Below are 14982 nucleotides of genomic sequence, written 5' to 3'. Positions count from 1 at the left end.
AACAACAGAACCCTTACACAGCAGTGACAAACGCTCTAGATCCATCACCATTGAAATCAATAGTGATGCACAAGGAAACCTATGGTTTCCGTTTGTTTCAGTTTTGTTTCCGTTGATGCGTTCCCCTGACGAAAAGCTCAGATGGAACCCATGAATGGAGTCCCAACGCAGATGTGAATGAAGCCAAAGATATGTTGAGATAAGAGGAGAGATAGAGAAGGAGACATCTGTGCGTTCAACACCAGATTAACAGTCTCTGACAAGTCTGAGTGTCACAGTTTTAGGTCACAAAATATTTAGCAACAATGGTGACAACAAGAACATATAATTGTCATTGTAGTTAAAAAAAAATAATAATAATTCATAATTAAACTGAAACATGCTTGTAATGGGACATAAAATAATCCGTTACCACAGAGGTGACCAAACAACTGCCTTTAGGGAGACACAATAATTGCTAGCTGCCATTCAAGAACCTCAATCTTGGAAACATAAAAGCCCTCACAGCTATTTTTTTTTCTTATGAAAGCCCCATCCCTTATCACCCTGTCCACATTTCCAAAACCAAACCAACACTTACATAATGGTGTCACCTTGCAGATATTCCATACTGAAATTCACATACAGTAGTGATGATAACCTCCACATGGAATGACCCATTATAGGTTAAATGTGCCAATTTTTAAATGTGGCAATAATTAAAAGTGTCAATTTTAATTATTTAACTATTTTTCTTTTCATTATAAAGAAAAAGGTCAGGGACCACAGCACAAATCATACAGAATTTAAATTCAACTTTATTTTGATTTTTGAACATTAAAGTTGTAAAGAAAAAAATTTGTTTATAAAAACACTAAAATAAATATCAAACAAGCATCTCCAGTGTTCTTTAAAAAAACAAAATACTTCAATCTGCTTCCATAAACATTTTAGTGCTTCATTCTCAGTACAGAATTGAAAGCTATAAAAATTATAACAACGATCATAATGAAACATCTTCTTTGTGGCCCTTTCCTATTTCATTTGATTACAATATTTATTAGACCTTAGAAAAATATACCATTTTCTTTTTCTTCTTTTTTTTTACTAATAGTGTTTCATTTTCCTTTGCTCTGTGTTGAATATATTCTAGTTGCGTGCACTCTTTCCATCAAGCTTTAAAAGCCTACAAGAAATCACTATATAAAAAAGGCTGTTCACAATTTATGGCTTTAGCTTTTATGTCTAGAGAATTTGCAGCTTTTTGTTGATTGCATTGGCTGTGGCCAAGGACTGATCAAGTGGAAATGAATCAATATCATCATTCAAGCTCTGAAAAGTGCTATGAAGATTTTTGTTACATCTCAAAAGACCGTACTTTAAATTTAGGCATTAAAGAGGCTGACCAAGATTTAAACAACTCCCCAAAAAAGGCTAGATCTATTAAAAAAAAAAAAAAAAAAAAGGAGAAAGATATTGTGAAATACCTACCTTCAAAATTTTGCTCTAGGTCTGCACTGCTGCTCCTCTCTTGCCCCCATTGAGCCTGCCTGATCACATTGCCATTTTGTCCAATTCCTGACATGGGATGCTATTGTCACTATGAACACAATGTCACTAAGCCTTGTCCATACTTACGTAGAGAACTACAGTAGCCATCTTTACCTTGACTTTTAACACATTAAAGAGGCTCTGTCACCAGTTTACAACTGCCCGATCTCCCATCTAATCTAATAGGTGCTTAAATGCAGATAACAACAGTTGTTGTTTTTTTTAAAAAAAAACATTTATTTTTGACAAAGTTATGATAATTTTTAGTTTTATGCTAATTTGTTCTAAATGCCCAACTGGGCGTTTTTTTACTTTTCACCAAGTGGGCGTTGTAAAGAAAAGTGTATGACGCTGACCAATCAGCGTCATATACTTCTCTTCATTTATGCCCAGCTTGTTTAACAGCACAGTGTTATCTCGCGAGATCACGCTGTTTTGGGACTTCCTCAGTCTGGTCCTTCACCAGAGCGACTGAAGAGTCAACAGACATCGCCTCCAGCCATGCCAAGACGTTTATCCGAATCTGCAGTGGCTGGAGGCGATGTCTGTTCATCCTTCCATGGCTCCGGTCAAGAAACAGTGGGAGGAAGTCCTTCAAAGCGTGATCTCGCAAGATCACGCTGTGCTGTTAAACAAGCTGGGCATGAATGAAGAGAATTAGCATAAAACTAAAAATGATCATAACTTGGTCAAAAATAAATATAAAAAAAAATAAAAAAAAATCTTGTTATCTACATTAAAGCACCTATTAGATTAGGTAGGAGACACTTCTTGAAACGATTAGGAAAGATGCTGATATGCTAAGAACCCAAGGTATAGTGTGGATTGGTAGAGTCTCTGTTATCAAGATGGTGATCCTCCCTAAAATTCTATACATATTTAGGAATGTTCCCATTTAGCTTCCTATTTCCTACATAAACAAATTGCAATCGATTGTACAAAAGTTCATATGGAGGAAAATTAAGCCCAGAGTCAAGGACAATATCTTACATGTATCACACCGAGATGATGGTTTAGATTAGGTAGGAGATAGGGCAGTTAAAAACGGAGCCATTCACTTTAATTGAACGCTGACGCCTTTCCGTAGCACTACGGAAGGGTGTCCGTGCCGTGGAAATGTTCCGGGAATTATGGAACATGTCCGTTCTTTTGCATTTTGCGGGCCGTGCTCCCATACTTTGTATGGGAGCACGGCCCGAAAATGCGGCTGTCAGTCGGCGGCCGGCCGTGCCCGCAATTGCGGGCCGTGATTGCGGGCACGGTCGTGTGCATGGGGCCTTATAGAACCTGTCCTATTCTTGTCAGTAATTACGGCAAGGACTCTCCCATAGAAGTCTATGGGAGCTTCCGTAAATACGGACGGTTACTGATGTGCATCCGTATACCGTCCGTATTTACTGAAGTATTGCTAGGCAACATGTTGATGAGATAATTTGCAACCTCCCTCTTTTTGTAAGGATCCGTATATACTGATGCAATACGGATGCAATACGAACCGTATTTAAAGACACCCTTCCGTATATACTGATGAAATACGGATGCCTACTGATCCGTATTTACTGACAGTATTTCTGGATAGATGAAAATACTGTCGTGTGCATGGGGCCTTATCTTGATATTTTCTATGACTTTTCAATGGCTTTTGTAGTGTGGTATCACGCTGCAGCAAGTTATCAGAGTCAAGTTAAAGATGGCTACATCCGTACATAGCAGGACTTAAGAAAGATTTTTATGGTTGAGTTAGTAAAATACAATTTTTTTATCCGTGAAAGTCTGCCTTGTAAGAAACATGATTTTGTTCTATTGCTTATATACAATTGTCCTTACAGTTGAAACTTGGAGAATAAAGAAGTACTGCATGTTCATTGGTGAATTTAGCAGCATGATTTTCTGAAAAAAATTGTTAAAATAATATTCTTAATGAATGTGTGCTAAAATAATATTTGCTATTCCTTTCTAATTTATTTTTCACAATGTGGAAAATTTTATATGGACCTCTCTGTGTTAAACGTCATATTCCCGCTTCTAGGCTTCTAAATTCCACTATTATTCATTTCCTTTTTGCTTAAGGTAATGTAAGACCTGGTATAATAAAGACTGTACAAAAGAAAAAAATTACACAAGAGGGGAACAAATGAATTCAAGTCATATTTCCATGAACAAAAAAGAAGTGCTCAAATATGTTTTCAATGTCTGGATTTGGTTTATCCTGTAATAATAATGTTATGCCTATAAGTACATGTATCCAGGACTTACAAGGATTATAGGTAGGGCACAAGTGGGCATGTGCCCTGGGGGCTCTACAATTTTGGAGACCTAGGGTGGCCTCCACCACCTACCCTCCCTGCCCATCTCATATCAGTCTCATAGCTACCTATTATATTTAACCAGCCTTTAAGCAGGTACTTTTAAAATGTTGCTATGGGGCCCAGTATTTTAAATTTACAGTTATGTTAGTCACTATTCATATCAGTTGTGTATATACAGCTCACCTCTGGGACCCCCATCTCTCAAAAATGGGGATCCCCTATGTCATTTTCTAATCATATCCAACCAAGAAGAAGTTGAGACGCATGTATGTGGTTATGGCTTTTGATGTGTATGAGAGTTCCTGGCTTGGTTGTCCTTAAAACGCCCATGGATCTCAGTATGGAGGGCCACGCGCAGCCACCTGTTCTATAAGTGGCTGCGATAGTGAGTCAGGTGGGGTCCATCTCTGGGATAGGGGTCCCACAAACCTTAATCCAGCCTTGCTTGCATCATTTAACAGCTCAAGAACAGACCAATGATCGAGATTTATCAATACTGTCATAGGGTACAAGAACTTCTAGGCATGTTAAACATGCTTCTCTTCCTTACACAAGTTCATAGCTGAAATACATTTCCACCATATTTTGCTCCTAAAAATGATGCACGTATGTTATAAAAATTGTCGATGTTGGTGAAAAAAGTGTTTATAATTAATTTGGGGCATGCCATGTACTCCCTTTACTGGGTCACATTCTGGCAGTTTTCTAGTGCATTTTGCTTAGTCAATCTCCCCAAATCACACTATATACTGTTATTTATGCACAATAACTTGTAGTACTTGTTGAATGAATAGTCCTGCCTAGAAAAATGTTAAAAGTAGTTTTATTCGTATAGTATTATAAATAGGGCACTAAATGCCAAAAGTACTGAGTGTAGTCGTAGGCACACAGATCCACGGTCCCTGATAAATGTCAGGAAACAGGTGATATTGAAAAACCTTTCAATCGATATGACACAAGACAGGAGTAGCAGTAGTGCTCCTCAATCACTTGCCATAGCGATGCAAAGGTAAACAAGCCTCCTTGAAATGTCCTGTATGCACATAGAAACAGACGTGCCACACTCTGGACATACACAGGGGACCTAAGCAAATGTAGATGTGGTCTGGTTACCACAGTAAAGCAACGTCCCAACGCGTTTCTGCAGCCCTGTAACTATAGGGCAGCGTCCTCAGGGGTTAAATTCGCTTATTATTAATGAACTGCCGAACAGCACATTTTCTGCTGTTTGTTTTGTATTCTCCGACACTGATAGCTGGTCTCTTACTTACTTGATGAATGACCATCAAATTAAGATTATGCCCCAATTATATAAATACACTGCTAACTAGAACGAATCCTACTGCCACTAGGGGGCAGATAAGATATTTATGGATATTAGTACGCGCTTCAGTAGATGTCAAAATATTTTTTTTCCTGATTAACAACATACATATATATATATATATATATATATATATATATATATATATATATATATATATATAGCCAGAAATGATTTTCCTTCAATTAACTTGTGCACAACGTGTGTGTGTGTATTATTTTATGTCATGGGATTGTCACCATTAGTTGCTAGATGCATTCAAATATATACATTGTAGTAACATATAGCATTTGTCATTATATGTAAAAAAAGACTAACATAAATTAGATCTATTTCACAGAGTAATTGACCCAAGGACCAAGTTTGTGTTTTGCTTGTGACAGTAAATTATAGAAGTTTATATATCTGTGATCTCTCCGGAAGAATCTATGCAAAAGGCTCCCGTTTACCTGGGTGTTTCTACAATTTACAGCATCAGCTCAATTTCAGGACCTGGGAGAGCTCCACACTGTCTGCAGTAAGTTAGATATTGACCTCTATTCTATTGCTATGAGCTCATTATAATTTTACAAAGACAGGAATAAATTTATAAATCTATTTTAGGGTGGCATGTTCCTTAATACATAGTTAAAGTCTCCTTCAACAATCTTAGTGCCATTTCATAAATGATAATGAACTCGATCTGACTCACACAGAATCAAGTGCTGTTTTTGTTCATAGTCTTCGTTTATAGCATTTAATAAGAATTGATGGTTATACACATTTTCATTTTACAAAAGCTAAATAAATAAATAAATATATATATATATATATATATATATATATATATATATATAAAATCAACTTACAGCAAAACAAATCATTTTTAGTATATATGATATTGTTATAAAATGATTTTGTTTGCAAGTGCCACTGTTTTCTATTGAAAGCAACACTGTCTCATTACTCAATTGTTTTTTTTATGTTTTTTTTTTTTTTAGGGCATGATAAAATTTGCTCTGAAAGTTGCACAGGTCACGCAGACAGTAACAGATTTTGGGGCAGTTTTAAATTTGAAGTCTATTGCCTTATTTAGACAGTGCTGTTTTGGTGCCGTTTTTAAAGCCATAACCTGAAGTAGATTGTAAAAAGAGGGAAAGTATATAGGAAATATTCTACTTGTCCTCTTTTTTTTTTAAAAAACACTCCTGGCTGTGTCTTCAAAAACTGTCTAAAAAACTGCTCAAAACTGCACTGCATGAATATACCCTAAGGATCTAAACACGCTTAAAAGGCCATGCCTAGAGCATATTGTGTATTAAAAAAATTTCCATGGGGAAAAATGGCAAAAAAAGCCCTCCACAAATAATTAGGGTAATCTATCACAACTAGTACAAAGGACAAACGGAGTAGTTACCTATAGCAATTATTGAGATTCTAGAGATAATTTTTCAGAGGCCTTTTTGGCATTTAAAGAAGCAACCTCATTGGTTGTTGTGGATAACTCATTCACATTCCTTTGTACCAGTTTTGATTAATCTACTCCATTGTTTGTCCAGAACTTCATATTCTCAGAATGACTAAAAGCAAACATTTGGCTGCTGCATTTTTAGCAACCAAAAGCAGCTAATAAAAACTCAGCTTACAACACCATGAAAACCTGACCTAAATTATGTCTGTAAATCCAGTCTACCATCTCACCTCACTTGGTGTACCCTAAGTGTAAGGCCCCAAGGAGCGACATTGACATGGCCTCGTTGCGGCCGACAGCCACGCCGGTACCCTATTTGGCATGACTTTCAAATTGCTCATTAATGGCCAGGTGTTATTGCAGGTAAAATCGCTGTTTACCTACAAAATCGTTCAGCCACAAAGGGTGTATTCATGTATGGCCGCACGATTTTACAGGCAAACAGCTATTTTACTCGCAACAACGCATGGCCTTTAATAAACAATTTGACAGCCGCGCCCAGCAGGGTCTCGGCCACAACATTGCCTCTCCATGGAGCCGTACCCGGACAATGCACCTACCTGAGGCATCATGCACACGACCGTTTCCTTTTTGCGAATCAAAAACAAGGATCCTAGTGGCTTCCGTATGCTGTTCATTTTTTTCAAGGACTCATACACTAGAGTGGGTGAGATGGAACGCAAATATGGACAAGATAAGACATGTTCTATAATTTTGAAAAATGGACACACAAATCCACAGTCTACCATCTCACCTCACCTGGTGTACCCTAAGTGTAAGGCCCCAAGGAGTGACATTGACGTGGCCTCGATGCGGCCGACAGCCACGCCGGTACCCTATTTGGCATGACTTTCAAATTGCTCATTAATGGCCGGACGTTATTGCAGGTAAAATGGCTGTTTACCTACAAAATCGTTCAGCCACAAAGGGTGTATTCATGTATGGCCGCACGATTTTACAGGCAAACAGCTATTTTACTCGCAACAACGCATGGCCTTTAATAAACAATTTGACAGCCGCGCCCAGCAGGGTCTCGGCCACAACATTGCCTCTCCATGGAGCCGTACCCGGACAATGCACCTACCTGAGGCATCATGCACACAACCGTTTCCTTTTTGCGAATCAAAAACAAGGATCCTAGTGGCTTCCGTGTGCTGTTCATTTTTTTTCAAGGACTCATACACTAGAGTGGGTGAGATGGAATGCAAATATGGACAAGATAAGACATGTTCTATAATTTTGAAGAATAGACACACGGATCCGCAAAAAAATATGAATGTGTGCAAGTCCCCATAGAAATGAATGGTTCAGTAAGCTACCCACAAAAGAACAAAAAAAACAAAAAATGGATAGGACACTGAAGAAAACAACGGTCATGTTCATGAGACCTAAAGCTTTTTCACTCCTCCCCTCTTATATCCACTCCTTATTCCTTAGAATTTTTAGACTTCTAAAGGCTCTACTTCTAATTTATCTGGTTTATAGTGTATTTGCATTTGTCACATTGATACTACTACTACTACTACTACTACTACTACTACTACTACTACTACTACTAATAATAATAATAATAATAATAATACATAACATGTTTTTGCATATAAATGAAATGAGTTTTTTCATATTACAGATTAAATTACAATTTACTATGTGGGTAATGGGGAGAGAGATGAAGATTGATTTCAAATATGGCATTGTTAAAATGTTCCTAGGTAACTGTGGGTTTGGTTCAATTATTCATTTACTTATTCATTCAGGTACCTCATACTGTGAGTTAAGATATTTAAAGGAGCTTCAAAATGTGCTCATTCTTTATGATCTCCAAAGCTTCCTTCCCCAAGATATATTCATATGAAATTGTCCTAAATTCTTAGAGGGACAGTTTTTACACCAACCTGATACAATTCAGCTAGTGCTCTTTAGAACAAAAAATTATCATCCAAAAAAAAAGTTCACTTTCCAGGAGCCTTTATTTAATCGCTAACAATATTTTTTTTATACAACTCTTCTTAAATATTTTCCTTCATAATATATATTCTAAAAATACATCTCATTCACAACAGTGCAATCGTATTACAGCTGGTTATTTCAAGCAGCTCCAAAAACAAAGTCTGGTTTGTTATAAAGCGATAACAATGCCGAATTACATGTAAAATCTCTAAAAATAAGAGAGAGCTGGGATTTGTAAAACTTCTAATTTAGAACTCTATAGCACAACTGGGTGTTTTCCTTCCCTCCAGAGAAGAAAAACTTTCAGAAGTTAATTGGATCTGGAGGGAGGGCAGTGAGTAGTTGTAAGCTTAGGCAAGCCTAGGGCAGCAGTACTCAGTAGGGAGCAGAGATATGTTTTTGCTGCCAGCTTGTCTTATACCCCTTTATCTTTTAAAACCTATTGTTGATGATAACAGCTGTATAGGCATTTATGTTCATTTTAAGGTTATTCAATATTCTCATTGGCTTAGGATCAGGCAAACCTAAATACAAATTTGGGATACTTCAACAAGTAAATAAGCACTGGCTCTAGAAATTCTTACAGCAATTTTTACAGCAATGATGATAATATAAAAATATATACAACATACTTTTAAGTAATGTGCAGTACTAGGCAAAAAAAAATATTTATTTTAAGTTTCTTAAATTTGTTCTGCTAAAATTTTGTTGAAAAGGAAATGTGTCCCCCCTGCTGTGCCCCCTTCTCCTCTGGCCACCTCAAATGCTGTATGTTAAAAATAAAAACAAAAAGGCACCTATTGTACTTCCTAAGTTATTTTTACTTCAGGGCTGGGCTCTGATGCTGGATAGGAAGTAGCAGCAACGTGTCTCACACATCTCTACAAAGGTCACGCATCTCTATAGGTCCACCACTGCCCGTGACAACATAATGAAAGGGTAACCTTTCAGGTGACTTTTCAAATTAAGCTGTCAAATGTGTGTACATAAGGAATAACACTATTTCTATTATATAACTTGTATATGGCATTTCTCACCCGTTTTCTTCCCTGGAGGCACCATCTCTAATTCTCCAGCATTTTTGCAGAATTTAGAAAGCTATGAATTTGCAAAATAATAAACTAAGGCTCTGTTCACATCTGCATTGTTATTTCCATTTGTAACGGAAGCAATGCAGTGCAGCAACGGAAAGAATGCAGTGCTGGATCCATCGTACGAAGGATACCTCCGGCAACTGACGAACCCCATTGACTTACAGTATAATGGGGTCCATCAAGTTCAATCGTTGTGTCATTTTGGACTGGATGCAGTACTATTCTTCCCTACAAATCTGACAGAATCTGCGACAGAGGCTCATTTGATGTGTAATCATTATAGATGTCACATCAGTGCACATGAAGGAACAACAGAATTAGCACATGATAACTACAGTGGAGGAACTGCAAAAGTTAGTACATTGCAAAGTTTGATAGTTTGCAATTTTGAGACCAAATTCATAGATTTTTAAATCACAGATAACCTGTTTAGCCTTCTACTGCCAGTTAACCATGTGATAAAAAAAAAAGTATTTGGTTGGCAATATGACCGCTTAGCAGTCAAACATTGCCCACTGCCAGTGACATCCCTCAGAAAGCTATGACCACAAAAAAGTGAATTAGGATAACTCGGCCTTGAAATCACTAAAGTCGTTTTCCATTGCATACTCTATTCTTACAATCCAAGAAAAGTTGTAAATTTCAGTTAGTGGCATAGAAATATTATTTATAACTTATTCTCCATTGATTCCTTTGGTATTTCAAGGGAATGATTAACCATCTTAGCCTAACGGTAGTGATATAAAAAAAAGAAATATAGATATATATTTTTAAAGGGGTCCTGACAGCTTTTCTGACATGTCGGTTTTAGTTAATACTTGTATACATGACTATAAGTCTACATTATGCCATTCCTCTAGTATTCCTCCTGGAAATATATGATTAAATTGAACACTGGGACTTAATAGGGCATGTCTCCACACAGTCTGACACTGTCAGGTAACACCCAGTTGTAACACCCAAGGGACATGGTAACACCCAGTGGTCAATAGATGCTCCAGCAATATTTTTTCTCATGGGGAATACAAGTATATATTAAAACAGATATTTCAGTAGAGCTGACAGTTCCTTTTTCAAATAGCAGAATTAGGTCATGTCTGTGTTTTATGATTGCTTACTCTATAAGCAAGAACCTGAATTTTTTACTACTTTAGGTAATAAAAAGCAAAAAAAAGCAAAAAATAAATAAAATGCAAATGACACAAATCTGATTCTAGTGTATATAGCTTTGTTAAACTAAAATCTGCTGATTTATATTGCATCATGTTTGGAAAAGATTTAATCTTTGTTGTCATGTAAACCCATGCTTAATCTAGCTCTGAAAAACAAAACATATAAAGAGCTTGTTCACATTGGTCTTTCAGCAAGACCAAGATGCCACACCCTTACCCATGCATACTGTATGTAAGAAATCTGTTGATGTTGGTGCATGGGTTGTGATTCATAGGCACTAATAAATCAGGACATTTGTTTAGCTCAACTGTGCAATCATTATTCTCAATGACAATGGAGTGTTCAAGCTGTTCTTAATAACAGCAGAAATTGATGACAGGAAAAAATAATAATTTCCTGACTTTATAGTTGTATGTCTTGGAATTTCCAATTGAATAAATCAGCATGTACTTTAATCCATACAGGAAAACTGAATTGAAATGAAAATAACTGAATACAGTCTAATCAGAAATGTCTAACCTTCTTGCCAAATATTTTGAAGCACTGTTTGCTGATCATAATTCATGCACATAAGAATCTTTAATAGTTTTTAGCAGCAGAAAGTCTTCAAGCCACCCACTGGGTGGAAGTAGCCATCAGCTGGGAACTATTGCCCCAGAGATATTCTTGACTGACCAGTGTCATCATCTTGGATAGTAGTCTTCTGGAACACCACTGAGATTTCTTTGCTTCAGGGCTGCATCTACTGTCCTAATGTAATTGCTGATCATTTTTCTCATGTCTGCAGTGTAAGGGTCATACTCCAACTTTCTGAGACCAGAGCGCTTGAAGTTTCCATCTTTTTGTCCTTCAACACACAGGAGTCTGTCTGCTAAGACTGGGAGTCCCAGAATGTTAATCATTCTCTTTAGTTGAAAGAATAGATCTTGCTTGAGGTCTTCAAAATGTATAACCAGCACATTTTTGCCATACTTTAGCCAGTCTAGGGTATGTGTAGCCCACCATGGTGCATAGTTACTAACAAATTCAGGCCATTCTGAAAAACAAAACAAAACACATTAGTAACTGCTTAAAAATAAATATTAGCAAATCAATGCTAATATTTACGGTTTAAAATATCATTATGAAATATTCTATCATTTTGAGAATGGTGTAAGAAAAAAATTTGGCACATGGAATTTGAACAAACACAGTTTAAAAATACTACTGTATATATTTAAGTAAAAAAAATTAATTCTAACTGCCCCTTAAATTAAATGTTGAACCACCTGTAGCAGCAATAATTGTAACTAAAATGTAATGTAAAGCTATTGTAATAGTTTTCTTTAACTAAATCAGTAGTACATGAAACTTTGTAATATATCTTATCAGGGGAAGTAGCATCTTCCTCTCCTAGCAAACTGCAGTTCCCGCTTCAGTGCCTGCAGGCTCTTTGTAAGGCCACGTTCAGACGTGGCGGAATTGCTGTTGAATTTCGCTGCGGACAGTCCGCAGCGGAATTCTGCAGCAGCCGTTTTCTACATTTGTTTCTATACATTTTTAGGAAACTTAGTTCAGACGTTGTGGAAAATAACTGTGCGGAAATTAGGCTGCGGTGCAGAATTTCCCCACCATGGAATGCACATTATGTTGCTGAGACGAAGCGGAATTTCACTGCGGATTTCAGCCTTTGCAATGCCAGAACTGAAATCTGTGGCAAGTCCGCTGTGATATCTGCAACGTCTGAATTACCTGTCAAATATGCAAATGTTGGTGCAGATTCGTTGCATAATTCCCACGAATTTGCACCAACATTTGCAGTGGAAAAATTCTGCCATGTGTGAACATGGCCTAAATGTTCTGAAACTTTCTTAGTCCCCAAAAATCCCTCTAGTGTAAAACAGTAAATAGACAGGAATTACGGGTATAAAGGGAAAATTTTTACTCAGTGTTTTAGTAAGGGTGAGAGTGGACAGGAAGCAACAGAGGGAGATATCTGATCAGGGCACACAGCAAAGCTCTTACATCACACTAGTAAGAATAGGGAGATAAAATGTGCATCTATAGAAACCAGCAGAGGGAAGAGAAAAAGCCAAATATGTGGATATGACAGAAAATTAGTTGTTGCACGACATCTAAAACACATCTACAGCTGCCTAAAGAGGTAATTTTGTTTTTGGTTTTGTTTTGTTGTCTTAAATAATAGGTATGCTTTAATAAGTCTTTCATGTTGAAAGGATATACAACTCTTCTTTGAAGAACTGCTTGAATTCAGAAACATTGGTCGATTTTTAATATATGAGTTGCTTATTTCATGTCCTGCGACAACATCTCTTTTGGATTCAAGTTAGGACTTAGGCTGGATCAATTTTCTTCTAGCCTGCCATTCAGATGTAGAGTTTTGTTCTTTTCAATCGATGCAGTGCTGGATAATACACAATATGATCAAACTACGCTCGTCCGACACGATGTAGGACCTGGGGCAGGAAGTGAGTGACCTCACAGTGTGATCTCTCGAGAACACGCTGTGTGTCTATGCACTGCCAGAAGCTGGGTGGTAACGAAGAGAAGTGGATGATGCTGATTCGTCAGCATCATACACTTCTATTCACAACGCCCAGCTAGTAAAAGAAGTAAAAACGCCCAGATGTACATACACAATACACGCCCAGTTGTACATAACTTTAAACACGCCCAGTTGTACTTTAGAAAGCCTCATTTGCATAAATATAAAAATGGTCATAACTTGGCCAAAAATGCTCGTTTTTAAAAAAAAAAAAAGTTACCCTTATCTACATTGCAGCGCCGATCTGCTGCAATAGGAGATAGGGGTTGCAAAATCTGGTGACAGAGCCTCTTTAAAGAGGCTCTGTCACCAGATTTTGCAACCACTATCTGCTATTGCAGCAGATAGGCGCTGCAATGTAGATTACAGTAACGTTTTTATTTTTAAAAAACGAGCATTTTTGGCCAAGTTATGACCATTTTCGTATTTATGCAAATGAGGCTTGCAAAAGTACAACTGGGCGTGTTGAAAAGTAAAAGTACAACTGGGCGTGTATTATGTGCGTACATCGGGGCGTGTTTACTACTTTTACTAGCTGGGTGTTGTGTATAGAAGTGTCATCCACTTCTCTTCACAACGCCCAGCTTCTGGCAGTGCAGCACTGTGACGTCACTCACAGGTCCTGCATCGTGTCGGCACCAGAGGCTACAGATGATTCTGCAGCAGCATCGGCGTTTGCAGGTAAGTCGATGTAGCTACTTACCTGCAAATGCTGATGCTGCTGCAGAATCAACTGTAGCCTCTGGTGCCGACACGATGCAGGACCTGTGAGTGACGTCACAGTGCTGCACTGCCAGAAGCTGGGCGTTGTGAAGAGAAGTGGATGACACTTCTATACACAACGCCCAGCTAGTAAAAGTAGTAAACACGCCCCGATGTACGCACATAATACACGCCCAGTTGTACTTTTACTTTTCAACACGCCCAGTTGTACTTTTGCAAGCCTCATTTGCATAAATACGAAAATGGTCATAACTTGGCCAAAAATGCTCGTTTTTTAAACATAAAAACGTTACTGTAATCTACATTGCAGCGCCTATCTGCTGCAATAGCAGATAGGGGCTGCAAAATCTGGTGACAGAGCCTCTTTAAGGACACAGCCAATTTTTTCAAATCTGACATGGGTCACTTTATGTGGTAATAACTTTGGAATGGTTTTATGTATCCAAGCAATTCTGAGATTATTTTCTTGTGACATGATGTACTTTATGTTAGTGGTAAAATTTGATCCCTATATCCAGTGTTTATTTGGGAAAAACACCAAAATTCTGAGAACATTTGCAAAAATTAGCATTTTTCTAAATTTAAATGTATTTGCTTGTAAGCCAGATAGTAATACCACACAAAATAGTTACTAGTTAACATTTACCATATGTCTACTTTATGTTGGCATTGTTTTTTAAAAGTCCTTTTACTTTTCTAGGACGTTACAAGGCTCCTAACTTTAGCAGTTTTCAAGAAAATTTCAAAAGGCTAGTTTTTCAGAGACCAGTTCTGATGTGGCTTTGAGGGCCTTATATATTTGAAAGTTCCCATAAATCACCCCATTTTAAAAACTTGACCCCTCAAAGTATTCAAAACAGCATTCAGAAAGTTTCTTGACCTCT

General features: G+C 37.4%; 1 protein-coding gene across 2 annotated transcripts in view; it reads right to left on the bottom strand.

Annotated features, from left to right (window-relative positions):
• Nucleotides 1–8564: 8564 nt before the first annotated feature.
• The window catches only part of WSCD2 (WSC domain containing 2), a 465220-nt gene continuing 458802 nt past the window's right edge, over nt 8565–14982 (bottom strand). For both annotated transcript variants that reach the window (XM_075835153.1, XM_075835162.1), the window contains one exon: nt 8565–11866. In XM_075835153.1, the coding sequence (XP_075691268.1) occupies nt 11514–11866 (353 nt within the window). In that variant the 3' untranslated portion in view covers nt 8565–11513. The remainder of the gene's footprint in view (nt 11867–14982) is intronic.

Source organism: Rhinoderma darwinii, chromosome 1, assembly GCF_050947455.1.
Source record: "Rhinoderma darwinii isolate aRhiDar2 chromosome 1, aRhiDar2.hap1, whole genome shotgun sequence".
Classification (NCBI taxonomy): domain Eukaryota; kingdom Metazoa; phylum Chordata; class Amphibia; order Anura; family Rhinodermatidae; genus Rhinoderma; species Rhinoderma darwinii.
The sequence above is the reverse complement of the archived record's forward strand: the minus strand, read 5'-3'. Positions and strand labels throughout refer to the sequence as shown.